Source organism: Staurois parvus, unplaced genomic scaffold, assembly GCF_062004578.1.
Source record: "Staurois parvus isolate SC_StPar_1 unplaced genomic scaffold, SC_StPar_1.0 ptg001265l, whole genome shotgun sequence".
Classification (NCBI taxonomy): domain Eukaryota; kingdom Metazoa; phylum Chordata; class Amphibia; order Anura; family Ranidae; genus Staurois; species Staurois parvus.
In genome coordinates this window covers 475,255-503,121 of record NW_028319061.1, presented here as the reverse complement: position 1 = coordinate 503,121, position 27,867 = coordinate 475,255, and the positions used below count along the sequence as shown (strand labels likewise).

The following is a 27,867-nucleotide window of genomic DNA, read 5'->3' as shown; positions in this document are numbered from 1 at the left end:
ACCCCCCTGGAAGAGGGGAAAGTGTCCAGACAGGAAGTGGTTAATATGTATAACCTGGAAAAAGAGAGAAAAAAGAAATACAAAACCACTATACATTTTAATTTAAAGCTGAACAGTATATCATTCAAATATCACTTGCCTCCACAGATGTTAGATCCCAATCATATATGATCCCACAGATGTCAGAGCCCACACATATTAGATCCCACAGATGTCAGAGCCCACACATATATGATCCCACAGATGTCAGAGCCCACACATATATGATCCCACAGATGTCAGAGCCCACACATATATGATCCCACAGATGTCAGAGCCAACAGATTTCAAATCCCACACATATATGATCCCACAGATGTCAGAGCCCACAGATGTCAAATCCCACACATATATGATCCCACAGATGTCAGAGCCCACAGATGTCAAATCCCACACATATATGATCCCACAGATGTTAGATCCCACACATATATGATCCCACAGATGTTAGATCCCACACATATATGATCCCACAGATGTTAAATCCCACACATATATGATCCCACAGATGTTAGATCCCACACATATATGATCCCACAGATGTTAGATCCCACACATATATGATCCCACAGATGTTAGATTCCACACATATATGATCCCACAGATGTCAGAGCCCACAGATGTCAAATCCCACACATATATGATCCCACAGATGTTAGATCCCACAATAATATGATCCCACAGATGTTAGATTCCACATGTATATCATCCCATAGATATTAGATCCCACAGATGTTAGATCCCACAGATGTTGGATCCCACACATATATGATCCCACAGATGTTAGATCCCACACATATATGATCCCACAGATGTTAGATTCCACACATATATGATCCCACAGATATTAGATCCCACAGATGTTAGATCCCACACATATATGATCCCACAGATGTTAGATCCCACACCTATATGATCCCACAGATGTTAGATTCCACACATATATGATCCCACAGATGTTAGATTCCACACATATATGATCCCACAGATATTAGATCCCACAGATGTTAGATCCCACACATATATGATCCCACAGATATTAGATCCCACACATATATGATCCCACAGATGTTAGATTCCACACATATATGATCCCACAGATGTTAGATCCCACACATATATGATCCCACATATGTTAGATCCCACACATATATGATCCCACAGATGTTAGATCCCACACAGATATGATCCCACAGATGTTATATCCCACACATATATGATTCCACAGATGTTAGATCCCACACATATATGATCCCACAGATGTCAGATCCAAAGTTTATCTATGGACCGAAAAATTCATACAAGAACATTTTTTACGTGTGCGTTTTTCCCCCAGCAGTCTATATACAGATTGTTGTTCAGGCATGAGACTGGAAATACAAATACTTCCTATTTCACACGTTGCTCTCCCATTGGTGAACACATCCAATCCGTGGTCATCACCATGAAAAGACGTGGATCTACCACAGAATCAGAGGGTGAAAATTGCTGATTGTTTGAAAGTTTTATGTAAAAAATTTCCAGGAGTAAAAATCCTTCTAGACTGGGTCAGTTCCTTAGAAATCGAGGACAGCTGGCAGTGGACCAGAAGCCGAATTTGGTTTAATTCGCTCTTTGCCAGGACTGTGGTCTCTGGTCTGTGTGAGGTAGGTGGGCAGATTGTTCCCGTTGGGGGTAAGTGGCACTCTGTTCCAGGGATCTGGTATCCGGTGCGGAGGTCCTCAGGGAAGCATAACACACGTTGCCCAAGTCCTTGTCTATGGAGTCGCGTGTGAAATGGCGGTGAGGAGTTGCGATTCTCACTGGAGCATACTCTACCCCTTCAGTCCTTGTCTTCCCAATTCTCTCCTCCCTCCTCTGTCTGCCGGCTGGTTGATGCAAAATGGCGGAATAATGGAGATCCCCGTCATCGTTCTCCTAGGGAGGCCAAAGCAAGAGAGAGCCAATATTAAGGGCTTGTGTAGATGGTCCTCCACCCTACTGACCCCGGTCCTTCACCCTGGTGACCGCTGTCCTCCGCCCTGTTGACCCGTATCCATGACTCTGCTGACCCCTGTCTTCTGCCCTGCAGACCCCTGTATGCTGCCATGCTGACCCCTGTGCTTCACCCTGCTGGCCCCTGTCCCCCTTTGCCCCTCCAATGTCCCCACTCACTCACCAACAGTTGTGGACTCTTACATATGAGACAAGAGTCATATGTGCTTGATATTCAGTTGTCCTGGTGTTGCTGGGGGTAGTATTCCTTCATTGAGACCCCTCCTCTGCCCTGTTAGCTGTGACCCTGGTCCTGTGCCCTGCTGACCCCGGTCCTCCGCTCTGCTGACCACTGTCCTCTGCCCTGTCCTCCGCCCTGTTGATCCCTGTCCTCTGCCCTGTTGACCCCTATCCATGACTGGTGACCCCTGTCTTCTGCCCTGCAGACCCCTGTGCTTCACCCTGCTGGCCCCTGCCCCCTTCTCCCCTCCAATGTCCCCACTCACTCAACAATGGTTGTGGACTCTTAAATATGAGTCGTATGTGCTTGATATTCAGTTGTCCTGGTGTTGCTGGGGTTTGTATTCCTCAACTGGGACCACTCCTCTTCCCTGTTAGCTGTGACCCCGGTCCTACATCCTGCTGACTCCTGTCCTCCGCCCTGTTGACCCCTATCCATGACTCTGCTGACCCCTGTCTTCTGCCATGCAGACCCGTTTTTCACCCTGCTGGCCCCTGTCCCCCTTCTCCCCTCCAATGTCCCCACTCACTCACCATTGGTTGTGGACTCTTACATATAAGACAAGAGTCATATGTGCTTGATATTCAGTTGTCCTGGTGTTGCTGGGGCTTGTATTCCTCCACTGAGACCCCTCCTCTGCCCTGTTAAGTGTGACCCTGGTCCTCCGCCCTGCTGACCCCAGTCCTCAGCTCTGCTGACCAATGTCCTCTGCCCTGTCCTCCACCATGCTGACTCCTGTCCTCCGCCCTGTTGATCCCTGTCTTCCACCCTGTTGATCCCTATCCACGACTCTGCTGACCCCTGTATGCTGCCATGCTGACCCTTGTGCTTCACTCTGCTGGCCTCTGTCCCCCTTCTCCCCTCCAATGTCCCCACTCACTCACCAACAGTTGTGGACTCTTACATATGAGATAAGAGTTGTATGTTCTTGATATTCAGTTGTCCTGGTGTTGCTGGGGGTAGTATTCCTTCACTGGGACCCCTCCTCTGCCCTGTTAGCTGTGACCCCAGTCCTACGCCCTGCTGACCCCGGTCCTCCGCCATGCTGACCACTGTCCTCTGACCTGTCAGCAGTGACTCCTGTCCTCAGCCCTGTTGATCCCTGTCCTCTGCCCTGTTGATCCCTGTCCTCCGCCCTGTTGATCCCTGTCCTCTGCCCTGTTGACCCCTATCCACGACTCTGCTGACCCCTGTCTTCTGCCCTGCAGACCACTGTTGCTGCCATGCTGACTCCTGTCCCCCTTCTCCCCTCCAATGTCCCCACTCACTCAGCAATGGTTGTGGACTCTTAAATATGAGATAAGAGTCATATGTGTTTGATAGTTGTCTTAGTGTTGCTGGGGCTTGTATTCTTCTAGGACCACTCCTTTTGTGCAGCACCACTCCTAGGACTGCTGGGACTTGTGTTTCTCATGTGGGACCTCTCTCAAACAGTATAAAACAGAGCAGGATCACCGGACTGGAAGTAACAGAATGACGCACATTCCACCATTTCTAAATGCTGTCAACAGGGTGGAGGACAGGAGTCACAACTGATAGGGCAGAGAACAGGGGTCAGCAGGGCAGAGGACAGGGGTCACAACTGACAGGGCGGAGAACAGGGGTCAGCAGGGCAGAGGACAGGGGTCACAACTGACAGGGCAGAGGACAGGGGTCAGCAGGGCAGAGGACAGGGGTCACCAGGGCGGAGGACCGGGTGAGCAGGATGGAGGACCGGGGCAGCAGGGTGGAAGACAGGGGTAAGCAGGGTGGAGGACAGCGGTCACTTCTGACAAGGCAGAGGACCGGGGCAGCAGGGCGGAGGCAAAAGGGGACACTGTTGACAGAGCACTCAGCAGAGCTCTCAGCAGTATAAAACAGAGCAGGATCATTGGACTGGAAGTAACATGACGAAGTACGTTCCACCAAGTGCTCCACTGTTTGGAAATGGTGTCCACAGGGCGGATGACAGGGCTCAACAGGGCAGAGGACAGGAGTCACGTCTGACAGGGCAGAGGACAGGAGTCACGTCTGACAGGGCAGAGGACAGGAGTCACGTCTGACAGGGCAGAGGACAGGGGTCAGCAGGGCAGAGGACCGGGTCAGCAGAGTGGAGGACAGGGGTCAGCAGAGTGGAGGATGGGGTCACTTCTGACAAGGCAGGGGACTGGGGCAGCAGGGCGGAGGACAGGGGACACTGTTGGCAGGGCACTCAGCAGAGCTCTCAGCAGTATAAAACAGAGCAGGATCACTGGACTGGAAGTAACATGACGACGTACGTTCCACCAAGCGATCCACTGTTCGGAAATGGTGTCAACAGGGCGGATAACAGGAGTCACGTCTGACAGGGCAGAGGACAGGGGTCAGCAGGGTGGAGGACCGGGTCAGCAGGGCAGGTGACCGGGGAAGCAGGGCAGAGGCCCGGGGTCAGCAAGGCGGAGGACCGGGTCAGCAGGGCAGAGGACCGGGTCAGCAGGGCAGAGGACCGGGTCAGCAGGGCAGAGGACCGGGTCAGCAGGGCAGAGGCCCGGGGAAGCAGGGCAGAGGACAGGGGTCAGCAGAGTGGAGGACTCTTCAGACATTCGTAGCATTTCTGGATTTTAAAACTAACTGTGGATTTTGTTTCTGTAGTATATCTGTGATTTTTATTACATATCTTTACAGGCCTTCCACAGTCATGTGATTTACTGCAGAAGCAAGTTTAGTTCAATATATGGTATATCTGAGGGTAAGAGCTCTGCCACTAACCTGTGCACACGTCTGTCCATCTCTCCTCTCAGTGGATGGAGTCTGGGCTCCTGTGGGAATAAATATAAAGGGTAAGACTGAAAATGTCACTAACAAGGAATAACGTTTCTAAATAAATGACAAAGTACATAAATAGCACTCGTATAAAATCATAATACAAAAATTCATATATAGTAAAGGCACCTTGGGGTTTTTTTTTATATGTAGCACCCTCTAGTGTTGGCAAATTTATTGTGTAGGACTCATGGTAACTGTGAGTCTCTGATTGAGGTCGGGGTTACTGCAGGTCAGGCTGGATGACTTAACAGGTTGGGACACTATCGCCTCCACCTAGCTCTGGAGGACCATAGAACCTTCCAGAAGCCAGTTGGCAGAAGGGTCGGAGACCTGATCTGCATATATATGGGAGTCTGGCCAATCCCAGGTTTGGAGGCCCTGGTAGAGTGGTGAGACCAACCCATAAATAGGGGAGAATCAGGCTGGCAGAGAAGGCGGGTGGAAGATGGAGTGCTGGGAAGACTGTCGGTGGCCTGGGAGGGATCCCCTAGGTCTAAGGGAGGGGCTGGCTCAGGAGGGTCCATTCAGCAAGGCCTGGAGCAGTGGGAGCATGGAGGATAGAGTGAGTACATCAGCACACCCACAGATTCAAAAGGGGAGAGACAGCCACATGTAGCAAGCTTTCAAAGGACAGCGCTGGGCTCAATCCTTTATCCTTGTCCTGGGAGATCACAGAGCAGCCAGGAGGGCTGGTATTGTCTGCAGGCTGTGGAGCTGGGGGCAGATCTACGGGGGAGAGGAGACATCTCTGCATGTAGTTTACAAGAAGCTAAGCTACCTTTCAGAGGGTCTGAGAGTCCCTACCCATGAAGGGGCAGTTGCTACTGATCATCAATGACTGATGGCTTCCAAGGAGCAGAACAGTCCAGGATCTGTCTCTGTAAATAGGAAGTGAGTTGTCCCCGAGCATTGATTCAGTTACGTTGGACATCCCATAATTCCAAGCTCATGGACTGTTCCCTGTCTGTGGATGCAAGTGTGGAAAATCCGTGTTGCCTGGCTGTGCGCAGCTTAGGGGGACCTAGAAACACAGTGGCCCCCAAGAGGGTAGTGCTACATGTAAAAAATAGTTATATGTTTTAAAAATGTATTTTACAGTATGTACATGTAACGCCCCCCCCACCCCTGAACACCGAAAGCATGGTAGTTACCCCCAGAGACGAGGAAGGCTGATATTTCACCACAGGGTGCAGGTTGCTAGGCATGGTGGGTGGTGGACAGCGTAGAAAAATGGGTGCCAGTCATCTTTAGAATGAACAAAAAAAGGTTTATTGATCACAACAGTGGAAAATTTTGGGAGAGAGGGATAGTGTACAGGACACCCTAATGCAGGCCATAGACAGGTCGGAAATTGGCCGATTTTTGCACCGTTAGTGGGTTAATTGGTCGGCCGTTTTTCAAGGTTTTGGCACATTTTTTTTATTGGTAAAGTTGGAAAATTCACAGCCGATTTTGACAATCGGATGATTTTCCCAGCAATGATGGGCAACTCGGCCTATCGTTTTACCGGTACAATACCTGCGCATGAGCTGTGACCTGCAAGAAGAATAATAATAAGAAGAATAATAGGAAGAAAAAGAATAATAATAATAATAAGAAGAAAAAGAATAATAATAATAAGAAGAAAAAGAATAATAATAATAATAATAAAAAGAAAAAGAATAAGAAAAAGAATTAGAAGAAAAAGATTAATAATAAGAAAAAGAAGAAGAAAAAAATAAGAAGAAGAAGAAGAGAGAAGAAAAAGAATAATAATAATAATAAGAAAAAGAATAATAATAAGAAGAAAACAAAGAAGAAAAAATAATAATAAGAAGAAGAAGAATTCCAGTCCGCTATTATATTTTATATGAAAGTATTGCGGTTGCAACAATGTATCTATTTGTATCCGAATAAAACCATCTGTATACGAAATGGATACAAATTGATACATTGTTGCAACCGCAAGACTTTTTCATGTCAAATGCAATAGCAGAGCTCTCCGCAAGGGACAGAAGTAATTAAATGCCGGCCGTAGACGGGATGAAAATCGGCCAATTTGTTTACCGTTGGTGGTAACGTCGGTTGATCGAATGACTGATTTTTCATTTTTTTAATAAATGGCCGATTTTCGACCCGTCTATGGCCTGCATAAGTCAAATAAAACAGCAGACTAGAAGACTCCTTGGACCAGGGGTGCTCAACCTGTGGCCAGAAAGAAAGAGAAGAAGAGAGAAAGAAAGAAGGGGGGAGAGAAGACACAAGGCTGGCGGGGAGTCTGGGCGAGGCAGACACAGGAGGAGAGGGTGGGGGGAGGTCAGAACCAGCTTTCTCTCTCCTCCCCTGTCTGTGGTAGTGGTGATGGGGGTGGGGGAACTGTCGGCTCTGGGGACAGTCTATCCTGACAGATCCCCTGCAGCAGCTACAGGGAGGGGGGAACATGGTGGCAACTCTGTGGGAGATGGGGGGGATGACTGTGGGGGGAGTATACAGGAACCCAGGGCAGCAGTAGATAGGAGGGGCGGCCGGGCGGCACATAGAAGAATTGAGAAATGCACAGTCTGGTTCCTCTATGTACCGCCCAGCCGCCCCTCCTATCCAGGTGGCCCCAGCTCACTGGCAAACGCCCGCTGTGTCCTATGGCCAGTCCGGGCCTGCATGAGAAAATGTAACACTAATGCAATGGAAACCTCGACTTCTATTATTATCAGCAAAGAGCTATGAACTCATTTCAGAAGTCATTGTTATTGGTATAATTGTAATATTTATAAAAATAAAATAACCCCCAAATCCTCTCTGTCCTCATTTGGACCCCTGGGAGGCGGGGTATCCAATGTGATATCTGCACAAACATTCTGGACTGTTTTTGATGTATAAATCGTCCGACATGAAGAATTCGTCTTCCTCACCTTTTCTAGCCGCACTTCGCCGGTACAGGATGAACACCAGGCAGAGGAGGATGAGGGGTATCAGAGAGTACAGGTAGTGACGATTATTATTGGACGATTCCCCTCCATGCGGGGTGATGTTCGGGGTGCCATGCGGGGTGATGTTCGATGTGACCGGGGGGGTTAATGCTAGGTGGGAAATAAAACATTTGAATGCATTAATTATAATATAAACGGATGCCATTATTTGTTATCTGAATGTGAGATTGCCGGAGCTGAGCTGAGTGGTTGGCATGGCGGTCCTGCAGAGACTGGACTCTGTTCTTCCATCGATTCCCGAACCGATTGGTTGTAATTTAGATTGGTCCAACCGTAATTGTCTGTATCGGGAGGCAGAAAAGGCCGAAATGGGACTTGAACAATATTATGCTGGAAGTAGTTCACAGTCTCTGGAGCAGAGACTGATGTGACTGTGGGGGAGGGGACATTAGAGTGTAAGCTCCTCTGGAGCAGAGACTGATGTGATTGTGGAGGAGGGGACATTAGAGCGTAAGCTCCTCTGTACAAAGACTGATGTGACTGTGGGGGAGGGGACATTAGAGTGTAAGCTCCTCTGGTACAGAGACTGATGTGACTGTGGGGGAGGGGACATTAGAGCGTAAGCTCCTCTGTACAAAGACTGATGTGACTGCGGGGGAGGGGACATTAGAGTGTCAGCTCCTCTGGTACAGAGACTGATGGGACTGTGGGGGAAGGGACATTAGAGTGTAAGCTCCTCTGGTACAGAGACTGATGGGACTGTGGGGGAGGGGACATTAGAGTGTAAGCTCCTCTGGTACAGAGACTGATGTGACTGTGGGGGAGGGGACATTAGAGCGTAAGCTCCTCTGGTGCAGAGACTGATGTGACTGTGGGGGAGGGGACATTAGAGCGTAAGCTCCTCTGGTGCAGAGACTGATGTGACTGTGGGGGAGGGGACATTAGAGTGTCAGCTCCTCTGATACAGAGACCGATGGGACTCTGGAGGAGGTGACATTAGAGTGTAAATTTTTTGTTTATTAAAATCTTGCAAACAAAAAACATCATAAAAATCATATTTACATATATACAGAATAAAAATATGTATTTTTAAACAAAACCAGCTTACTTCAGCAAAATAACAAATCCTGACCGTCACCTAAACACCCCCTCAGGCTAAGAAACGATTAAACATTCACCCCATACACTGATCCCATACATTGATCCCACACATTCACCCCACACATTCATTCCATACATCAATCCCATGCATGCAGCCTTTCTTCAAAAATCTGATGTTACAAAATCTAGGGGACGTGAAAGGACAGAAAGAGAAGCCACGCCCCCAGAGACTGACAGACAGCAGCTACGGGGACCTGACATTCCTCCACGCCTTTGTCCAGGCTCCCGGCCGCCACCTGTCCTTCTCAAGACCCCGAATCTTCCCAACCTCACCCAGAATGTTGTTCACCACCACCTCGACAGGAAGGACTTTTTTGCGAATGGAAACCTGACACCGTGCATTCCACGTGTGGTAACGGACTACTAAGCTAACTAGAAAAAGTGTCTCAAAATCAAAATCCCGGTGAGTCTGAAAGGCACCGTAAGACCACTCCGCGTAACTCAAGCGGGAAAGGAAAGGGATCCCCAGAGCCCCACCCACCCGCTTGTAGACTTCTATATTGAAGGGGCACTGAAGCAAGAAATGGTCCATCGTCTCCTCCACCCCACCGCACTCCACTCTTGGACAACCACGGTTCTCCGCAGAGCGATGCTTCAGGTTGCCCTTCACATAGAGTCTGCCATGGAACGAGAGCCAGGCCAAATCCCGAAACTTTAAAGGGATTCTCTCCAGATTCATCAAACGCAGACCCTCCCTCATAACCGGGCCTGGGCAATCCCTCAAGGCCAATGGCTCGCTAAAGGCAGATTCAACAACCCTCCTCTCCAGGGCCTTCCTAGGAAGAGATTTAATTTCCTCCGCCGTCACTCGCCATTGCCGAAGCATTTTCAGACACGGGGCAACATAAGCCGGGAGCTTACCATGTTGGACCCTCAGGCTTTTCACTGGCCCACCATTCTCCCAGCTCCGTAGAAAAGGCCTAAACCAGGACTGAAAAATACCAACCCACCCAGGCGGTTCCTCTGCCAGCATGCTACCAAAATTATGTTTCAAAAACATCAGAGAAAAGAAAACCACCGGGTTGACCATACCTAGGCCACCCATCCGCCTGGGAAGGTAGGTTACAGACCTCTTAATGAGGTTCAGTTTGTGCCCCCATAACAGCTGGAAGAAACAACTGTAGATCCTCGCATAGAGAGACACTGGCAAAACACAGACAAAGCTGACATACAGAAATACCGGGATCAGGTAAGTTTTAATCAGGTCAATCCTTTCCCTGTAAGAGAGTTTCCAATCCTTCCAGCTGGCCACCTTGGCATCGGCATCTTGTAGCCTGCTTACCCAATTTGCAAGGCCGTAATCACCGGGACCAAATCTGATGCCTAATACTTTAATTTCCTGCTGGGGCTCTGGGAAGGCGTCCGGAAGGGTAAAGCCTTCGCCTTCCTCTCCCATCCAGAAAACCTCACTCTTATCCTGATTGATCTTTGAGCCAGATGCCTCAGCATACCGTTCCATCACCGAGACCACCTCCTCTGCCTCCTGCGTCCCGGAGATGAAAACAGACACGTCATCAGCATAGGCCACGACCCTCAGAGGGGGCTCCCCAGGAATGCCCAAAGGAACTCCACACAACGGTCCGCTCTCTAACCTCCGAATGAAGGGATCGATTACAAACGCATATAGCAGAGGACTCAAAGGACACCCCTGACGCACACCTGAGCCAACCTCAAAGGGTCGTCCAATCCAACCATTCACAAGCATGAAGCTTTCAGCCCCTCTGTATAAGGTCTTTAGCCAATCGATAAAGCCCCCCTCCAGGCCATACTTGCCAAGAAGCAGCCATAGGTACTCATGATTGACTCGATCAAAAGCTTTGGCCTGATCCAATGCCAGCAGGAACTTTCCCCAGCCTGCAGCCCTGCACCGCTCCAGGGCCTCCCGGACAGCTAACACCGCTGAAAAAGTGCTTCTTCCCTGAACCGAACAGTGCTGATGGCGAGAAAGTAAATTGCCCGCAACAGACGATAAACGCCAGAAAATAATTTTTGCCAATATCTTCCTATCAACATTGAGAAGGCTAATGGGCCGCCAATTCTCAATTCTCGAGGAATCCTTACCCTTTGACAGAAGAATCACTGCAGATTGTCGCATGGAGGGAGAGAGCGAACCCTCTCTCAGACAGCCATTAAACACCTCCACCAAATATGGGGCCAGAGTCACCTTAAAGTGCCTATAAAACTCGGCTGTCAATCCGTCTGGCCCAGGCGACTTCTTCATTGCAAGCTGATCAATAGCTTTCACCACCTCATCTGCCGTGATGTCCTCTGTCAAACTCACAAGAGAACTGCCATTTCCCAGTCCTGGAGTAGAGTCCAGAAAACCCGACATGCTCGCTCGATCGAGGTCCCTCCTACCCAGGAGGTCAGCATAATATGACCTGGAGGTTTCCAGGATCCCTGACTTGGACTTTGTCAGGGAACCCGTACTGTCAACCAGGCCTACAACTGACTTAACTGCTCTACCTTGTTTGCAGTTCTGGTAAGGGTCAGGCGAGTGATACTTCCCATAATCCCTTTCCAGAACCAAAGAGGCATGCCTGTCATATTGACACTGCCTGAGCAAGAGTTTGACCTCAGAGATCGCTTCTGGATCCCCATTATTCGAGACAAGCCGATCGAGCTTCCTCCGCAGACGCTGGTAGGTGACATACTTATCAAGCTGTTTATTCCTTCCTATGGCCTTGAAAAACCCAACGATCCTTCGTTTTGTAAGCTCCCACCACTCGGACTTACTGCTGCAAACGTCCATGATTGATACCTGTGCCTGAAAAAAATCCTCAAAGGATTGACTCACCTTCTCATCGTCCAGGAGTGCCGAATTCAGCTTCCAGGTACCCCTCCCCTTAGGTGGTGTATCGGGGCCACTCAGAGTCACAGACAGAATACAGTGATCGGAAAACTCTACCGCCTGACACACTGGTGCCGAGAAGGCGGAGTTCCCCTTTAAAAAAAACCTATCTATTCTACTCTGACTGGAACCTCGCTGAAAAGTGAATCCCGTGTCGTCTGGGCAGCAATGAATGTGCACATCAACCAGACCTGCCTCTCTAGCTATTTTGTTTAAAAAAACCCCGTCACAGTCCAGCCTGACTCCGGTCCCTCTCCTGTCCTTAGTCCTAGTGACGGTGTTAAAGTCACCACCGAAGACAACTTGCTGGGCTGTAAAAAGGAAAGGCTTGATCTTCATGAAGAGGCATTTCCTGTCCCATTTTGTCTGGGGCCCATAGATGTTAATCAGGCGCAGGTCCTGCCCCCCCATGGAGACGTCTAAGACCATGCATCTCCCCATTTCTACCTCAATAATCCGCCGACAGGTTACCATGCCGGAAAAAAGTACCGCAACTCCAGTGTAAGGCTCGGCCGCAAGAGACCAGAAGGAGGGGCCGCGCCTCCACTCCTTCTTCGCCATATGAACATCCCCCAAACTGGACAACCTGGTCTCTTGCAAAAAGAAAATGTCAGCATCAAACCTGCTGAGCAAAAATAAGGCCATGTTACGAGCACTTACTGATTTTATGCTGGCGACATTAATGGTCGCCACCTTCAAAGGAGTGGGAACCGCCATCAGGATGATCGAGGTACCCGTTTCTTAGCCTGCTTACCCCCCTCCCTACTTGGAGACCCTACACGCTTCATAGTCCTCTGTGTTTCCTCCTCCATGGAAACCAGAGACTCATCCCCTGAAGATCCCTCATCCTCCACCTCAGATAACACTTCAAATGTGTTTGACACCTCCACCCTCCCAGGGTCAGGTACAGGCACATCCTTCTTCCGCTTCTTCTTCCCAGACTTCCTTTTTGCCTCCAACCACTCCATATCATCATTTGATAAACCGGCCCGCAAAGCCCCCTCCCCTTCCCTTCCACCATCATCCACCCCACTCTCTCCACTCACCACAGCAGTCCCCCCAACCTTCACCCCAACACCCCCACCATCATTCACTCCACCTCCCAGCGCCTCACGCGCTCTGACCCTCTGACGCCGGGGAGGGGGGGTCGGTGCAACCATACACATTGGTCCAGTTCCCTCCACAGCCCCCACTACCTCTGGGGAAACTGACACAGGAGGATCAGACACAACATCCACGGACACTGACTCAGGGGGCACAACACACGGAGATGACACATTAGAGGGACCATCAGACACTGGGACCACAGGGACAGAGACATTGGGGACCCCTGGCACAGCCTCCCTCTCCTCTGCCTCCTCCATGTCCAGACGAAAAAACTCTTCCACCAAAGCTGACTGGTTGTGCATGGCCTCAGGGCACCGGTTGTAGGAATGGCCAACCTTATCACACAGATTGCACCTGATGATATTACAATCCTTAGCCAGGTGCCCCAGATCCTGACATAGAGAGCACTTCATCTCTGGACATGAGGAGGCGAAGTGACCCCGAGAACCGCATTTATTGCAGAGCTTGGGCTGTCCAGGGTAGAACACCACAATCCTGTCCTTCCCAATGAAGGCTGAGGAGGGCAGATGCTGGACCACATTCCCACACACATACAACCTCATCTGCACCGACCACCCACCAGTCCATATCCCTCTCTCATCCACAATCTTCTTCAGGGGTGCAAGTAGCTCCCCAAATCTCCTCAGCCAGACAGCCAAGTCAGCCGAAGGAATGGACTCATTCCGTACTAGAATGGTGACCGTCTTCACTAGAGGTTGGCGTGAGACAACCTTTGGGACGAGTCCCCTCCACTCCGGCAGACCCTTATACATGTGTTCATACTTCTCCCAGAATATATCCAGAGACTCGGGGCGCACAAAGGACAAGTCATAGTCATAGGATCCTACAGGGCTGATCAAGGCGAAGATGTCATCCGCCCTAAACCCCATCTCCAAAATCCTGTCCACCACCGACATCCTGACCGGGGGAGCACCCCCACCTTCCCATCTGAGCTGCACCAAATTCCTCCTCCTGAAGGACAGGGGTGCAGATGGCAGACCTGCAGCAGACCTCCCCCCAGAGCTGACAGTATGATGTGACCCCCTCCTCCCAGCCAGAGCCCCAGCATAGGTCTTATTTGCAGCATTAGTTGTAGTGGACCTTAAAGCTGCACCCCGCCCATTGGTTGCAGGAACCTCAGAGCCCCCGCTCTGCAGACCACCATCAGAGGCAGCAGCAGTCCCTCCATCCACCAACACACAGGCATTCCCCTTTCCAGCATTGCAAGCACTCTTATCATCCATATGTTTCCTTTCACTCGTGGCACTACTGCTCCCAGCAGACCCACTCACACCAGATGCTCCTGTCTCCCCCTCCCCCAACATACTCCTCTTAGGCAAAAGCCTTCCACTCCTGGTCACTCTCCCCTGGGTTTCAGCAACCCCTTTCAGAGTGCTGCTGACAATTTCCCTCCCACCATTTTCTGCTGCATTTGCAGCCATCAGCAGAGGTTGTCCAGCAATAGTCTCAGATCCCCCCTTTACCTTCCCCCCAGCAGAGTCCACAGTCCCAGGGTTCCTGGTATCAGAGTCCTCAGTCCCAGCAGAGTGCAGTCCTGCAGGCACAGCAGCCATCTTCCCTGCAGAGCTCTGTGCACACACAGGAGGATTTCCCTCCAAAACACTGCAGTGCACATGGCTGTCCACACTGGAGTCCAAACTGGCACTTTTAATAAAGCGTGGCTTTTCTGTTTTTTTCTCCTTTACAGGACCAGGTACAGAGTCCTCACCGTCATCTTCATCCTCAGAGTCCTCAGAAAAGCGGAAAGTTCTTCCAATTAGGGAAGACTCCAATTCCTCAATGTACTTTAGCAGCCCTCCACCATATTCCTCTACCTCCTGTGCTGTTCCTCCAGCTTGCTGTGGAGGGAGGGGGGCAGAGGCTGACATTTCCTCCAGGGAAGCAGATCCTGAGGTGGATGGGATAGCAGGGGCAGCATCCAGGACCCCCTCCTCACTCTCCACCCGTACTGCCACCGCCGATGCTGAATCCTTACCGGAGTCTCCTTTCATTTTCCTGAACCGTTCCTCATTCCGGAACTTTTCTCTGAAAGCTCCGCTCTTCTCCTTCAGCGTCTTTACCAGATTCTGCTGCTTCTTGATGGCGACCTCCAAACCCTTCATCTCCGGCTTCATGCTCTGCCTCTTGCTGCTCCATGACTTGTCATGGAGAACTTTCTTTTTCTTGTAGTCAGTTTTCAGACTCACCAACTTTTCCTCCTCCTTTGCGATTCTCACCAGATAATCAGCAACCCGCTCTCTAAAGACAGGGAGGGATTCCCCACTTTTAGGGCCACAGCCAAGGTCTTCAGGTGCTGGTAAAGTATGGGAAGGCAAGCTGGGTCCCTCAGGGGGAGCATGGTCTGAGCCTAGCCCAGAAGAGGCCATGTTTCTGGGGCCAGGCGAGCAGGCCTGGCCCCCTAGTGCCTGGAGAGGGAGAGCACCTGCAGCACAACCTCTCTGGTGCAGAGTGTAAGCTCCTCTGGTACAGAGACTGATGTGACTGTGGGGGAGGGGACATTAGAGCGTAAGCTCCTCTGGTGCAGAGACTGATGTGACTGTGGGGGAGGGGACATTAGAGTGTAAGCTCCTCTGGTACAGAGATCGATGTGTGTGGGGGAGGGGATATTAGAGTGTAAGCTCCTCTGGTACGGAGACGGATGGGACTGTAGGGGAGGGGACATTAGAGTGTAAGTTCCTCTGGTACGGAGACTGATGGGACTGTAGGGGAGGGGACATTAGAGTGTAAGCTCCTCTGGCACAGAGACTGATGTGACTGGCTCAGTGTTCTCTGTACAGCGCTGCGGTATATGTCAGAGCTATATAAATGTCTAATAATAGTGCGTGTCTCGAGGGGGGGGGGTGGAATGTAAGCTGCTTGGGGGTGTGGACAATGTGAATGGTTGGTTATTATTAGACAATGACTGAAATGATTGTTCCTCACCTGTGACAGACAGATGTGTCCCATTCCCCCTGTATGGATGAAGGTTCTTGTCCCGCACTGAGCAGATGTAAAGTCCGGAGTCATTGGGGGTGACAGAGGAGATAATGAGAGAGTTCATGGTGACCATCACCCGGGAGGAGTTCTCCAGATGTTCCCAAGATCCTTGCAAGTTCCAGGAATAGTTCACAGTCTCCCCCCCTGTGACATCACTGACATCACAGGACATCCGGGCCGTGTCACCAGCAGACAGGTGAAGGAATGGAGGATGCTGGATCACCGTCACCGTGCCGACACCTGGGGGGACAAAGAACGTTCACTGTCCTGGTATTATATATTTATTAATTGCTTACTTTCGAAGCTTGTAAGATATTCCTCAGAAACATGGAGCAAGATCTATGAACGAATACAAGGAAAACCTCGTGGAACAGAGTTATGTTGTCATGGACCTGCCCCCTGGGCCACACCGGACTTACAGGGGAGTTCTGACGAAAGAACAACTATTATGTGGCATGTCTCTCCACAGCATTCAGGACCTGCCCACCATTGGAAGAAGAAGGAGGAAGAGGACCTGTTCTACTACATGAATGGACCAAAGGACTTAAAAAAAAGAAGGGGGCCTGAAAGGAAGGGAGCGGGGCTGGAGTTGGGCTTTAAGGAAACGTCAAGCATGTTTCTGTGGTTAGGAACTCAAGACCAAGATTGTAAAGGATAAAACCTGAGGCCTGTTTTTACAGAATGTCTTGTTGTTTTAATTACAGGAGCTGACAATCTAGTCCCAGACTCACCAGGCTGAATAAACTGCACTATATAGGGAAAAAATGGCCAAATATCTGTTCACAAGAACTGCAATCTATTTCCTCTGTCGGATTATTGATACTGGTCATTACTGTTTGAGGCAACATGAGACCTTGTTTTCCCCAAAATTCATCTTTGTACAATTTGTGTGACTTCTTATGTAAGCAAAAGAGAGGAATAATCGACCTAGAGGTAACGAAGTTAATGGCAGCATCCCCTCTACTCAAAATCCAAATGCCCAAAGTGGAGACAATGGTAGTGGCATCAATAATGGAGACCAGACCATCATCTGCAACACGCAGCAGCTGCTCCCTCCAATGAACCTACAAGAGTCATCCCAGACTGAGTACATGACTCTGCCATCTTTACAGTTTCTTAAAGATCTTAGTGGACCAAATGACTCAAACATCTTTATGGCTGTACAGAGATCTTGGTGAAATCTACTGACATGGCCATCTTTACAGTTGTTTAGAGATCTAGGTGAACCAAATGACTTGGACATCTTAACAGTTGCTTAGAGATCTTGGTTGACCAAATGACTCCGATGTTTTAACAGTTGTTTAGAGATCTTGGAGGATCTACTAATTTAGATGTCTCTACGGCAGCAGAGGGATCTTTGTGAATCATCTGACTTGGCCATCTTTACATTTGCAGAGAGATCCTGGTGGACCAAATGACTCAAACATCTTTATAGCTGTAGAGAGATCTTGGTGAACCAAATGACTTGGACATCTCAACAGTTGCTTAGAGATCTTTGTGGACCAAATAATTTAGACATGTTTACAGTAGCAGAGAGATCTTAATGAATCAACTGACTTGGCCTTACAGTTGCAGAGAGATCTTGGTGAACCAAATGACTTGGCCATCTTAACAGTTGTTTAGAGATCCTGGAGGATCTAATAAATTAGATGTCTTTACAGCAGCAGAGGGATCTTTGTGAATCAACTGACTTGGCCATCTTTACAGTTGCAGAGAGATCCTGAAGGACCAAATGACTCTAAACATCTTTATAGCTGTAGAGAGATCTTGGTGAAATCTACTGACTCGGACATCTTTACAGTTGCTTAGAGATCTTTGTGGACCAAATAATTTAGACATTTTTACATCAGTGGAGAGATCTTAGTGAATCAATTGATTTGGCCTTACAGTTGCAGAGAGATCTTGGTGGACCAAATGACTTGGACATCTTAACAGTTACTTAGAGATCTTGATGGACCAAATGACTCCGATGTTTTAACAGTTGTTTAGAGATCTTGGAGGATCTTGGATGTCTTTGCAGCAGCAGAGGGATCTTTGTGAATAATCTGACTTGGCCATCTTTACAGTTGCAGAGAGATCCCGTAGGACCAAATGACTCAAACATCTTTATAACTGTACAGAGATCTTGGTGAAATCTACTGATTTGGACCATCTTTACAGTTGTTTAGAGATCTTGGTGAACCAAATGACTTGGACATCTTGGAGGATCTAATAATTTAGAGCAGCAGAGGGATCTTGGTGAAATCTACTGACTTGGCCATCTTGACAGTTGTTTAGAGATCTTGGAGGATCTACTAATTTAGATGTCTCTACGGCAGCAGAGGGATCTTTGTGAATCAACTGACTTGGCCATCTTTACAGTTGCAAAGAGATCTTGGTGAACCAAAATGACTCGGGCCTCGTTCGCACCATGTGCAGAGATGTGAGTTTTTCTGCACACGTTCTGCAAGGGCTCAAAGCAGGGCTTTTTTTTCTCAAAGAATAGGTGCAGGAACTCTGCCTGTTGAGTCAGTCCTTGACTCCACCCCCTACCCACCTTCAAGCACTGTCTCTTAGTTCCACCCTCTATCCACCTACCAGTACCGGCCCTTTTAGAGAATACTTTTAGAGAATACAGAACCAAGTATCATATTGTAGTACTAAATAAAGTGTATGAAATGTGTTATTGATAATAGTTCCCCTGCAGCGAGCATCAATACACCCCCCACTTTCATCAATAGAACCCCCGGATCCACCCCAGCAACACCAGACCCCCACCAGCAACAATAGATCTCCCAGCAGCCAACGTCATTAGACCTCTCCCTCAAGGGTAGATCCCATCAAGCAGCAACAGACCCCCTAGCAACTATAGATCCTCCAGCACACCTCATTACCCCTTGTCATTACAATAGAACCCCCAGCAAAAATAGATCCACCCCAGCAACAATAGACCCCCACCAGCCACAATAGATCTCCCAGCAGCCAACATCATTAGACTCTCCAGAAGCCAACAACAATAGACCTCTGTCTCAAGGGTAGGTCAAGTCGAGCAACAACTGACCTCCCCTAGCTACTATAGATCCTCCAGCACACCTCATTACCCCTTGTCATTACAATAGAACCCCCAGCAAAAATAGATCCACCCCAGCAACAACAGACCCCACCAGCAACAATAGATCTCCAAGCAGCCAACATCGTTAGACCCTCCAGAAGCCAACAACATTAGACCTCTCCCTCAAGGGTAGGTCCCCTAGCAACTATAGATCCTCCAGCACACCTCATTACCCCTTGTCATTACATACATCAAGGGATGGGGGTTCCGGAACTGCGTTCCTCCACATTCCCACTGCCAGACTATCTATGTAACTACGTATATGTAAACCTGTGTCTCTGCAACTGAAGTCTGCATGGTTTTCCCATCAATTTCTATGAATGTATGGTGTGAACGAGGCCTTAGAGAGATCTTGGTGGATCATCTGACTTGGCCATCTGTAACAGAACCGGACCCCAGACCACACTTGGGTATATTTCGTTATACCGCAGCTTCCCTGTCCGAACACAAATCCACGAACCACACCCTTGAAATCCCTCAGGAAATAGACAGCACCCGACTCTTCTTAAAACAGGAAGTCAACTCCTTTATTTTTACACAAACAACAAGTTATATACACAGGGCGGGGAAACACAACCAGGAACAGGAAACACATCATCAGCCCGCCCCATCAGTGGGAAGGGCTACAGCACATGGCAAAGGACAATGGACAGCCACATGGCCGAGAACAAAGGACAACACACCAATACACAATACTAGGACATTCACATTCACACCCTGCACCCCTTAACAGGCACAGGGTGAATTAAACATAATGAGGGGAACATGAGCTGACACAGAGGTCCCCCCACCCCCAAAAGTCACTCCCGTCACACCATCTTTCTATCGGAGAATCAATGGACTCCACCCCAGAGATGTGGTACCAGAGCACCTAGTATTGCACATAAACAATAGTCAGAAGTTTCATCTTTATGTTGGAGGGGGTGTGGGACCAAGGGAACGATGGCACGTACAGTTGCAAGAAAAAGTATGTGAACCCCTTGGGATTCTGTGGAGTTTTGCATGAATTGGGCATAAAATGTGCTCTGAACGTCATCTAAGTCACAACAATAGAAGAACACAGTCTGCTGAACATAATACTACACAAACATTAGATGTTGCCATGGTTTAATTGCACATAACATGTAAACATTCACAGTGCAGGGAGGAAAAAGTATGTGAGGCCCTAGCTTAATGACTTCTCCCAGAGCTAATTGGAGCCAGGAGTGAGCCAACCTTGACTCCAATCAGTGTGATGATATTGGATGTGTTGCTGACACCTGTTTTGGGTTTACTGGTTTCAAGAAGCACTGTCTGATGTGAACCATGCCTCGCAGAAAAGAGCTCTCAGAAGACCTACCATCAAGAATTGTTGACTTGCATGAAGCTGGAAAGGGTTACAAAAGTATCTCCTTGAGCCTTGATGTTCATGTGTCCACGGTAAGACAGACTGTCTACAAATGGAGAAAGTTTAGCACTGTTGCTACTCTCCCTAGGCGTGGTCGTCCTGTAAAAATGACTGCAAGAGCCCAGCGCAGAATGCTGCATGAGGTAAAGAAGAATCCCAGAGTGTCAGCTAAAGACCTACAGAAATCTCTGGCACATGCTAACATTTTTGTTGACACATCTACAATCAGGAAAACATTAAACAAGAATGGAGTACATGGGAGGACACCACGGAGGAAGCCATTGCAGTCCAAAAAGAAGATTGCAGCACGTTTGAAGTTTGAAAAAGAGCACCTGGATGTTCCACAGCACTACTGGCAGAATATACTGTGGACAGATGACACCAAGATTGAGTTGTTTGGGAAGAACACACAACACTATGTGTGGAGAAAAAAAGGCACAGCACACCAACATCAAAACCTCATCCCCACTGTGAAACATGGCGGAGGGAGCATCATGGTTTGGGGCTGCTTTGCTGCCTCAGGGCTGGACGGATTGTTGTCATTGATGGGAAAATGAATTCCAGAGTTTATCAAGACATTTTGCAGGAAAACGTACGACCATCTGTCCACCAACTGAAGCTCCACAGAGGATGGGTGATGCAACAGGACAATGACCCAAAGCATACAAGTCATTCAACAAAACAATGGCTGCAACAGCACAGAATACGCCTTCTGGAGTGGCCCAGTCAGAGTCCTGACCTCAACCCCATTGAAATTCTGTGGCATGACCTTAAGAGAGCGATTCACACCAGACATCCCAAGAATATTGCTACACTGAAACAGTTTTGTGAAGATCGTTGTGCAGGTCTGATCTGCAACTACAGGAAACGTTTGGTTGAGGTTATTGCTGCCAAAGGAGGGTCAACCAGTTATTAAGTCCAAAGGTTCACATACTTTTTCCTCCCTGCACTGTGAATGTTTACATGTTATGTGCAATGAAACCATGGCAACATCTAATGTTTGTGTAGTATTATGTTCAGCAGACTGTGTTCTTCTATTGTTGTGACTTAGATGACGTTCAGAGCACATTTTATGCCCAATTCATGCAAAACTCCACGGAATCCCAAGGGGTTCACATACTTTTTCTTGCAACTGTATATGATGGGAATGTCCTAAAATACAAAAGTTTTGGTAAGAAATAATCCAGTATATACAGGAGATATCGGGGATTACCATACGGAAGGACCCGTGGGATTGTTTATTCCATAAATCTGAGATTTCAGTAAAACAATATAAGAATAGAGTATTATATCATTTATTCAAGGATTTATTCCCAAACTCTGGCCAGTCCAAGAGCCCCCAAAAATAAAGGATCGGATAAATAGAGTTGAATATGTATGGAATTATTTTCCCTGCAGGAGCAAATTACATCGTGCTTTGCTGTTTTTTTTGCCTTCCTCTGGATCAACTGTGGATTTAGGATTATAACTTTTTTTTTTCTTTTTTTTTTAATGGTAGAACTGGATGGACTTTTGTCTTTTTTCAGCCAGACTAACTATGTAAGATGGAGGAGTTATATCACATGGAGGAAGATAAAATGGAAAAATTCAGAAAAGATATTTGGAAGTGGTCGGAGTATAAAGAGTAAAGAGTAGGGAGAGATTAATCGAGTGGTAGTAGTGTCTGAGAAGGAGGGAAAGAGAGAGAGGAGGCATGAGAAGAGGGAGGTAAATATAGACCGAGGTATATAGGAGGAAAGAAAATGGTATATGGGCAGGGGAAATTTATGTGAAAATGTGTGCTGAATTGTTTGAAATAATGGGTATTTTTGTAGTAAAAATTAATAAAAGATATAATAAAAAAAAAAAATAAATATATATATATATATATATATATATATATATATACAGTTGTGTTCACAATAATATCAGTGTGTTGAAAAAAGTGAGTAAAGCTGAAAATCCTTCTAATCCTTTTATTTCCATCCACACAAATGCATTGGGAACACGACACATTCTATTCCAAATCACAACATGAAGAAAAATACATCAAATTTGTGTTGTTCCTCTAAAAAAAATGGAAGAAAAGTGAATATTAGACGGTTCAAAAAAATGGCCGTGTTTGTATTCTTCTTTACAAACTCCAACATTCACTATATAAACTGAGAAATGTTTGAAGATTTTGCTTTCCTTTGAATGACTTCATGAATATTTGGTTGTAGTCGCACTGTTTCTGAGAACTGCTGTACATCTGTGTTGCATGGAGTCCCCCAACTTCTGGCCCCTGTGATCAGGTATTCCAGCCCAGGATGATTGGACCACATTCCACAGTTCTTCTCTATTTCTTGGTTTGGCCTCAGAAACGGCCTTTTTGATGTCACCCCACAAGTTTTCTATTGGATGAAGATCCGGGGATTGGGCTGGCCACTCCATAACGTCCATCTTGTTGGTCTGGAACCAAGATGTTGCACGTTTACTGGTGTGTTTGGGGTCGTTGTCTTGTTGGAACACCCATTTCAAGGGCATTTCCTCTTCAGCATAAGGCAGCATGACCTCTTCAAGTATTCTGATGGATTCAAACTGATCCATGATCCCTGATATGCGATAAATAGGCCCAACACCGTAGTATGAGAAACATCCCCATATCATGATGCTTGCACCACCATGCTTCACGGTCTTCACAGTCTACTGTGGCTTGAATTCAGTGTTTGGGGTCATCTGACAAACTGTCTCCGCCCACTAGACCCAAAAAGAACAATCTTACTTTCATCAGTCCACAAAATGTTGCGCCATTTCTCTTTAGGCCGGTCAATGTGCTCTTTGGCAGATTGTAACCTCTTCAGCACATGTCTTTTTCCCAACAGTGGGACTTTGCGGGGACTTCTTGCAGATAGCTTGGCTTCACATCGGCGTCTTCTAATTGTAACAGTCCTCATAGGGAACGTCACACCTGCTTTCATCTTCCTGGAGCTGATTGTTGGCTGAGTCCTCACAGGGAACGTCACACCTTCTTTCATCTTCCTGGAGCTGATTGTTGGCTGAGTCCGCCCCATTTTGGCTATTCTTCTATCCATTCCAATGGTAGTTTTTCGCTTTCTTCCGCGTCTTTCAGGTTTTGGTTGCCATTGTAAAGCATTTGCCATCATTTTAGCTGAGCAGCCGATCATTTTCTGCACTTCTTTATATGTTTTCCCCTCTCCAATCAACTTTAATCAAGGTACGCTGTTCTTCTGAACAATGTCTGGAACGACCCATTTTCCTCAGAATTTCAGAGAGAAATGCACTGTAACCAGCATGTCCAACATTTGCTGCCTTCCTTCCTTAAATAAGGGCAATCATTGCCACCTGTTTATCAAAGAATGAATGACGTCACTAATAGAACTCCACACGGCTATTATTGTGAACACGCCCCTTTCAATGAGTGATTCAATGACACAGAATCAGCAGCATGCATGTCATGACTGTCGGGTCTGTTGGATTTCTATGACTCTACTACACCTGATAGGAAATTATCTGCCATGTAGAAATATCATTTCCACCAAAAACAGTGATTGATCCGGTTAGTGATGTCTGACTGCTAGTATTTTCAACACAACTGTGTATATATATATATATATATATATATATATATATATATATATAAAAATATATAAAAAGTTCAATATATATATACTGTATGTTGAATTGCGATTTATTACAAAATATATTAAAAATATTTAAAAAAATACATTTTCAAATATACTGTATGTCTTAAAAAATACAAAACTAAATTTTTGGAACGCATTTACAAATGTATGTAAAAACCTATGTTAAAATTACTTTTTTATATGTTAGAAATAATCTGAAGAATATATTTAAAAAAAAAATATATTTTTTAAACAATTTTTTTCATATATTTTGTAATAAAATGCAATGCAACATTCAGTATATATGAAAAATTTCACCAAAAAAACCTTGATAATATAATGGCAGATCATCCATAGATATATTTTCAGAAACGAAACTCTGCAACACACCGATCCTCATAGATCAAATAACAGGATGAAAAAACTTTGCAATTAATCGAAAATCCACTTCTCCAAAAGAAAGAGACCACCTTCAATCGTATCCATGGGGGGAAATGCCAGGCACTCGAGAGAAACAGAAAGACTTCATGGTGCAATATTATAAAAGCCAATTCCTTTATTAGGTACTCATTGCACTTACTCAAGAGGTGTCCCAGCCGACACCAGCATCAACAGCATGACAGCAATCACATAAAACGAGCCTGGCTACTCAGCACATGCACAGTAGCTGGCAGCCAAAAACGTAATGACGTCACATCAATCAAGCTCCGCCCTACGCGTTTCGTCATCGACGTCCTCACGGAGCGGATGGATGTGAGACGTCTCAACCTCATTAAATATTCACTTCACAGGAAACGAACAGCTGACATCAATGGGGAATCACGCAGGCAAGCCGCCCCATGGATGACAGGAGTCCACAGAGGGTATACAATGTATACAATATATTTGCCATCACAAGCAAACAAAAATAAAAACTTATAAAAAAGAAAACAAAATAAAGAGGAAGTTTTAAAGAAAAAACAATAATAATAAATAAAATAAATAAATAAATACATTAACGGGCCAGTACCCTCCAAGGCTGTATCTCAGAAAGGGGATTTAAAGGGCCAGTAACACATTAAACACAAATAAAGGGGAACTCTAGTAATAATACAAAAATAATACAGAAATTATACAAAAAACATACAATCTCCCATATATCGTCTTAAAACAGTTACCTACATAGAAATATATTTAAAATAATTAAAAAATTTTTTTAAAAATTTGTGAGAAAACAATTCAAATCTATATCGACATTTAACCCAAATGGTTGCAAAGAATTTAATTCATAAATCCAAAACATCTCTTTTTTGGAAATCTCATTAACCAAATCCGAGCCCCTCCAATGGGGTTTTACCATCTCAATCCCATAAAAGGTAAGTAAGCTCGGATCACAATTATGTACCAATTTGAAATGTTTGGATACACTTTGTTTATCAAATCCTTTTACTATGTTTCTTATATGTTCGCCTATTCTTGTTTTTAAACATCTCCCAGTTCTCCCAATATATCTCAAATGACACGGGCATTCTAGAGCGTAAATCACATGTGTGGAATTACATGTAATCAGGGATTTAATATCATATTCTTTTTTAGAAAATGAGGAACAGAATGACTTTCTTTTTTTATTATTACCAACCTTTATAGTCCTACAAACTTTACACTTCCTACAAGGAAAAAAACCATTTAAATTTGGAAACAGATCGAACTTTTTTGGGGGTTCGATGACATTTCGGGCCAATCTCATCCTAAGAGACTTATTTTTCCTATAAATGAATTTAGGGGTTTTAGGTAAAAATTAATTTAATATATCATCTTTTAACAAAATGGGCCAATATTTTTTAAAAATTCGTTCAATATTCTTATATTGCATATTATAGTTGGTAATAAAGGGTACATTATTTTCAAATCCCAAATGAGCCTTTCTATTTCCAAGAAACGTCTCCCTATCTTTAATACTAATCGAATTTCTTTCTTTAATCAAAAAGGTCTTATCATACCCGTCAGTTTACGTAGCGCTTTTACATATATATATATTGTGCATTCACATCAGTCCCTAACCCTCTAGGGGTGTACAATCTAAGGTATATATATATATATATAAAATGACTTTTTTGTATGTTAAAAATAATCTGAAGAATAAAATATATATTTTTAAAAATATTTTTCATATATTTTGTAAAAAAACGCATTTCAACATACAGTGTGTATATATATATATATATATATATACTGTATGTTGAAATGCGTTTTTTTTTTAAATATATGAAAAATATTTTTAAAAATATATATTTTATTCTTCAGATTATATATATATTGAAATCTATTGAATACGGCCGAAAAATATAGTATTTCAAATATATGTCAATATATTTGGGAAGAATATTTTTAAAATATATTTCAAATATATTTTTCTTCCATGTGGGTAGATCTATATTCAGACAAAAAGTTAACAAAGAAAAAAAATTAAAAACCAACCCCCCCAGAAAAAAATAACCAATACAAAAAAAACATACAAACAAAAAAAATAATCCCCCCCCCCCCGAAAAAATATAAATAAAATGGGCAGACTCGATGGACCACTCAGTCCTTTTCTGCCGTTACTTTTCTATGTTTCTATGTTTGGTCCAAAACCTAGGCAGGCCATACATGGGTCTAATTCTGAACAAATTTTCTGAACACACAAAAGAACAACAACCCCCCCAAGAAAAAATATAAATAAAATGGGCAGACTCAATGGACCACTCAGTCCTTTTCTGCCGTTTCTGTTTCTATGTTTGGTCCAAAACCTAGGCAGGCCATACGTGGGTCAAATTCTGAACAAATCTTCTGAACACATAAATAAATAACCAACCCCCACCAGAAAAAAAATGTCTTTAGAAAATTGGAAATGTCGTGCATTTTGTAACCCGATGGTGCCACTATTGATATCAAAATTCAACGAAACAAGCCTTCAAATTCATTTCAATTTTCATGGCTGGGAATCTTCTTTTCTTTCCAGGTCACAGCTCATGCTCCTTTTTTTTTTTTCAATTATATTTCTCACACGATTCTCCCATCGCTGATTCGAAATCTGTTCGTTTTTAAAAAAATTTCCAACATGCCCGGTCACTCAAATTCGACGGCCGCGCAAAAATCGGCCCCGATGGTAAATTTGAACAAAAATTCTTAGTTATGATTTTCGAAAGAGAATTCTTTCGGAATTTGACCCGCGTATGGCCTGCATTAGTCTTACCCTCATCCACCCAATTCATTGTGTCACTTTTCCTGGAAGATTTCTTCACTCCCACTACTGTAGTGTATTAAACCTGAACCTGGACATATGAACAACATGACCCTTGTAGGGGGTCCAAGTCACTTTTACAAGTTTTTGTCCTGCTGCCTGTACAGGACGCTCACATGACACGCTTCAAACAGACACGGCATCGTGTGTTCACACTAAAACCAAGCTGGACGAAATCCAACCAAGAAATTTCCATTTGCTGAAAACTCTCATGTTACACAACAAAGAAATTTTGTATTTTCTGGTAGACTTATTCTAAAACAAAAAAAAAGCTGACTTAAGTTCAAAAATAGCCAACACACCAAACCACGGACCATGGTTACGCAAAGTCTTAGAACTCATTATCAAAGACAAAAGAGGTCCTTAGATTATGGCGGATTATGGTGGTCCCCACCATTGGGCTTTTCTAACCACAGCCAACGTACCTGCGATCAGACTCAGGAGCAGCATCGTTGAAGCCAT

General features: G+C 45.8%; 1 protein-coding gene across 1 annotated transcript; it reads right to left on the bottom strand.

Moving 5' to 3' along the window:
* Positions 1–78: 78 nt before the first annotated feature.
* LOC149437716 (uncharacterized) lies at positions 79–27,867 on the bottom strand. Its single transcript, XM_089660707.1, has 5 exons — positions 27,831–27,867; positions 16,007–16,300; positions 7,927–8,094; positions 4,982–5,031; positions 79–1,956 (listed from the first exon to the last, which is right to left on the bottom strand). The coding sequence occupies exons 1-5, from the start codon at positions 27,865–27,867 to the stop codon at positions 1,642–1,644; spliced, it is 864 nt and encodes a 287-aa protein (XP_089516833.1). The 3' UTR covers positions 79–1,641.

Excerpts from the sequence above, each read along its gene's own strand:
- LOC149437716 (XM_089660707.1), bottom strand. The coding sequence starts at position 27,867 with ATGGCTTCAACGATGCTGCTCCTGAGTCTGATCGCAG. Across the intron at positions 16,301-27,830 it reads GCTCCTGAGTCTGATCGCAG|GTGTCGGCACGGTGACGGTG; the intron begins GTACGTTGGCTG and ends TTGTCCCCCCAG. Across the intron at positions 8,095-16,006 it reads GACACATCTGTCTGTCACAG|CATTAACCCCCCCGGTCACA; the intron begins GTGAGGAACAAT and ends TTTCCCACCTAG.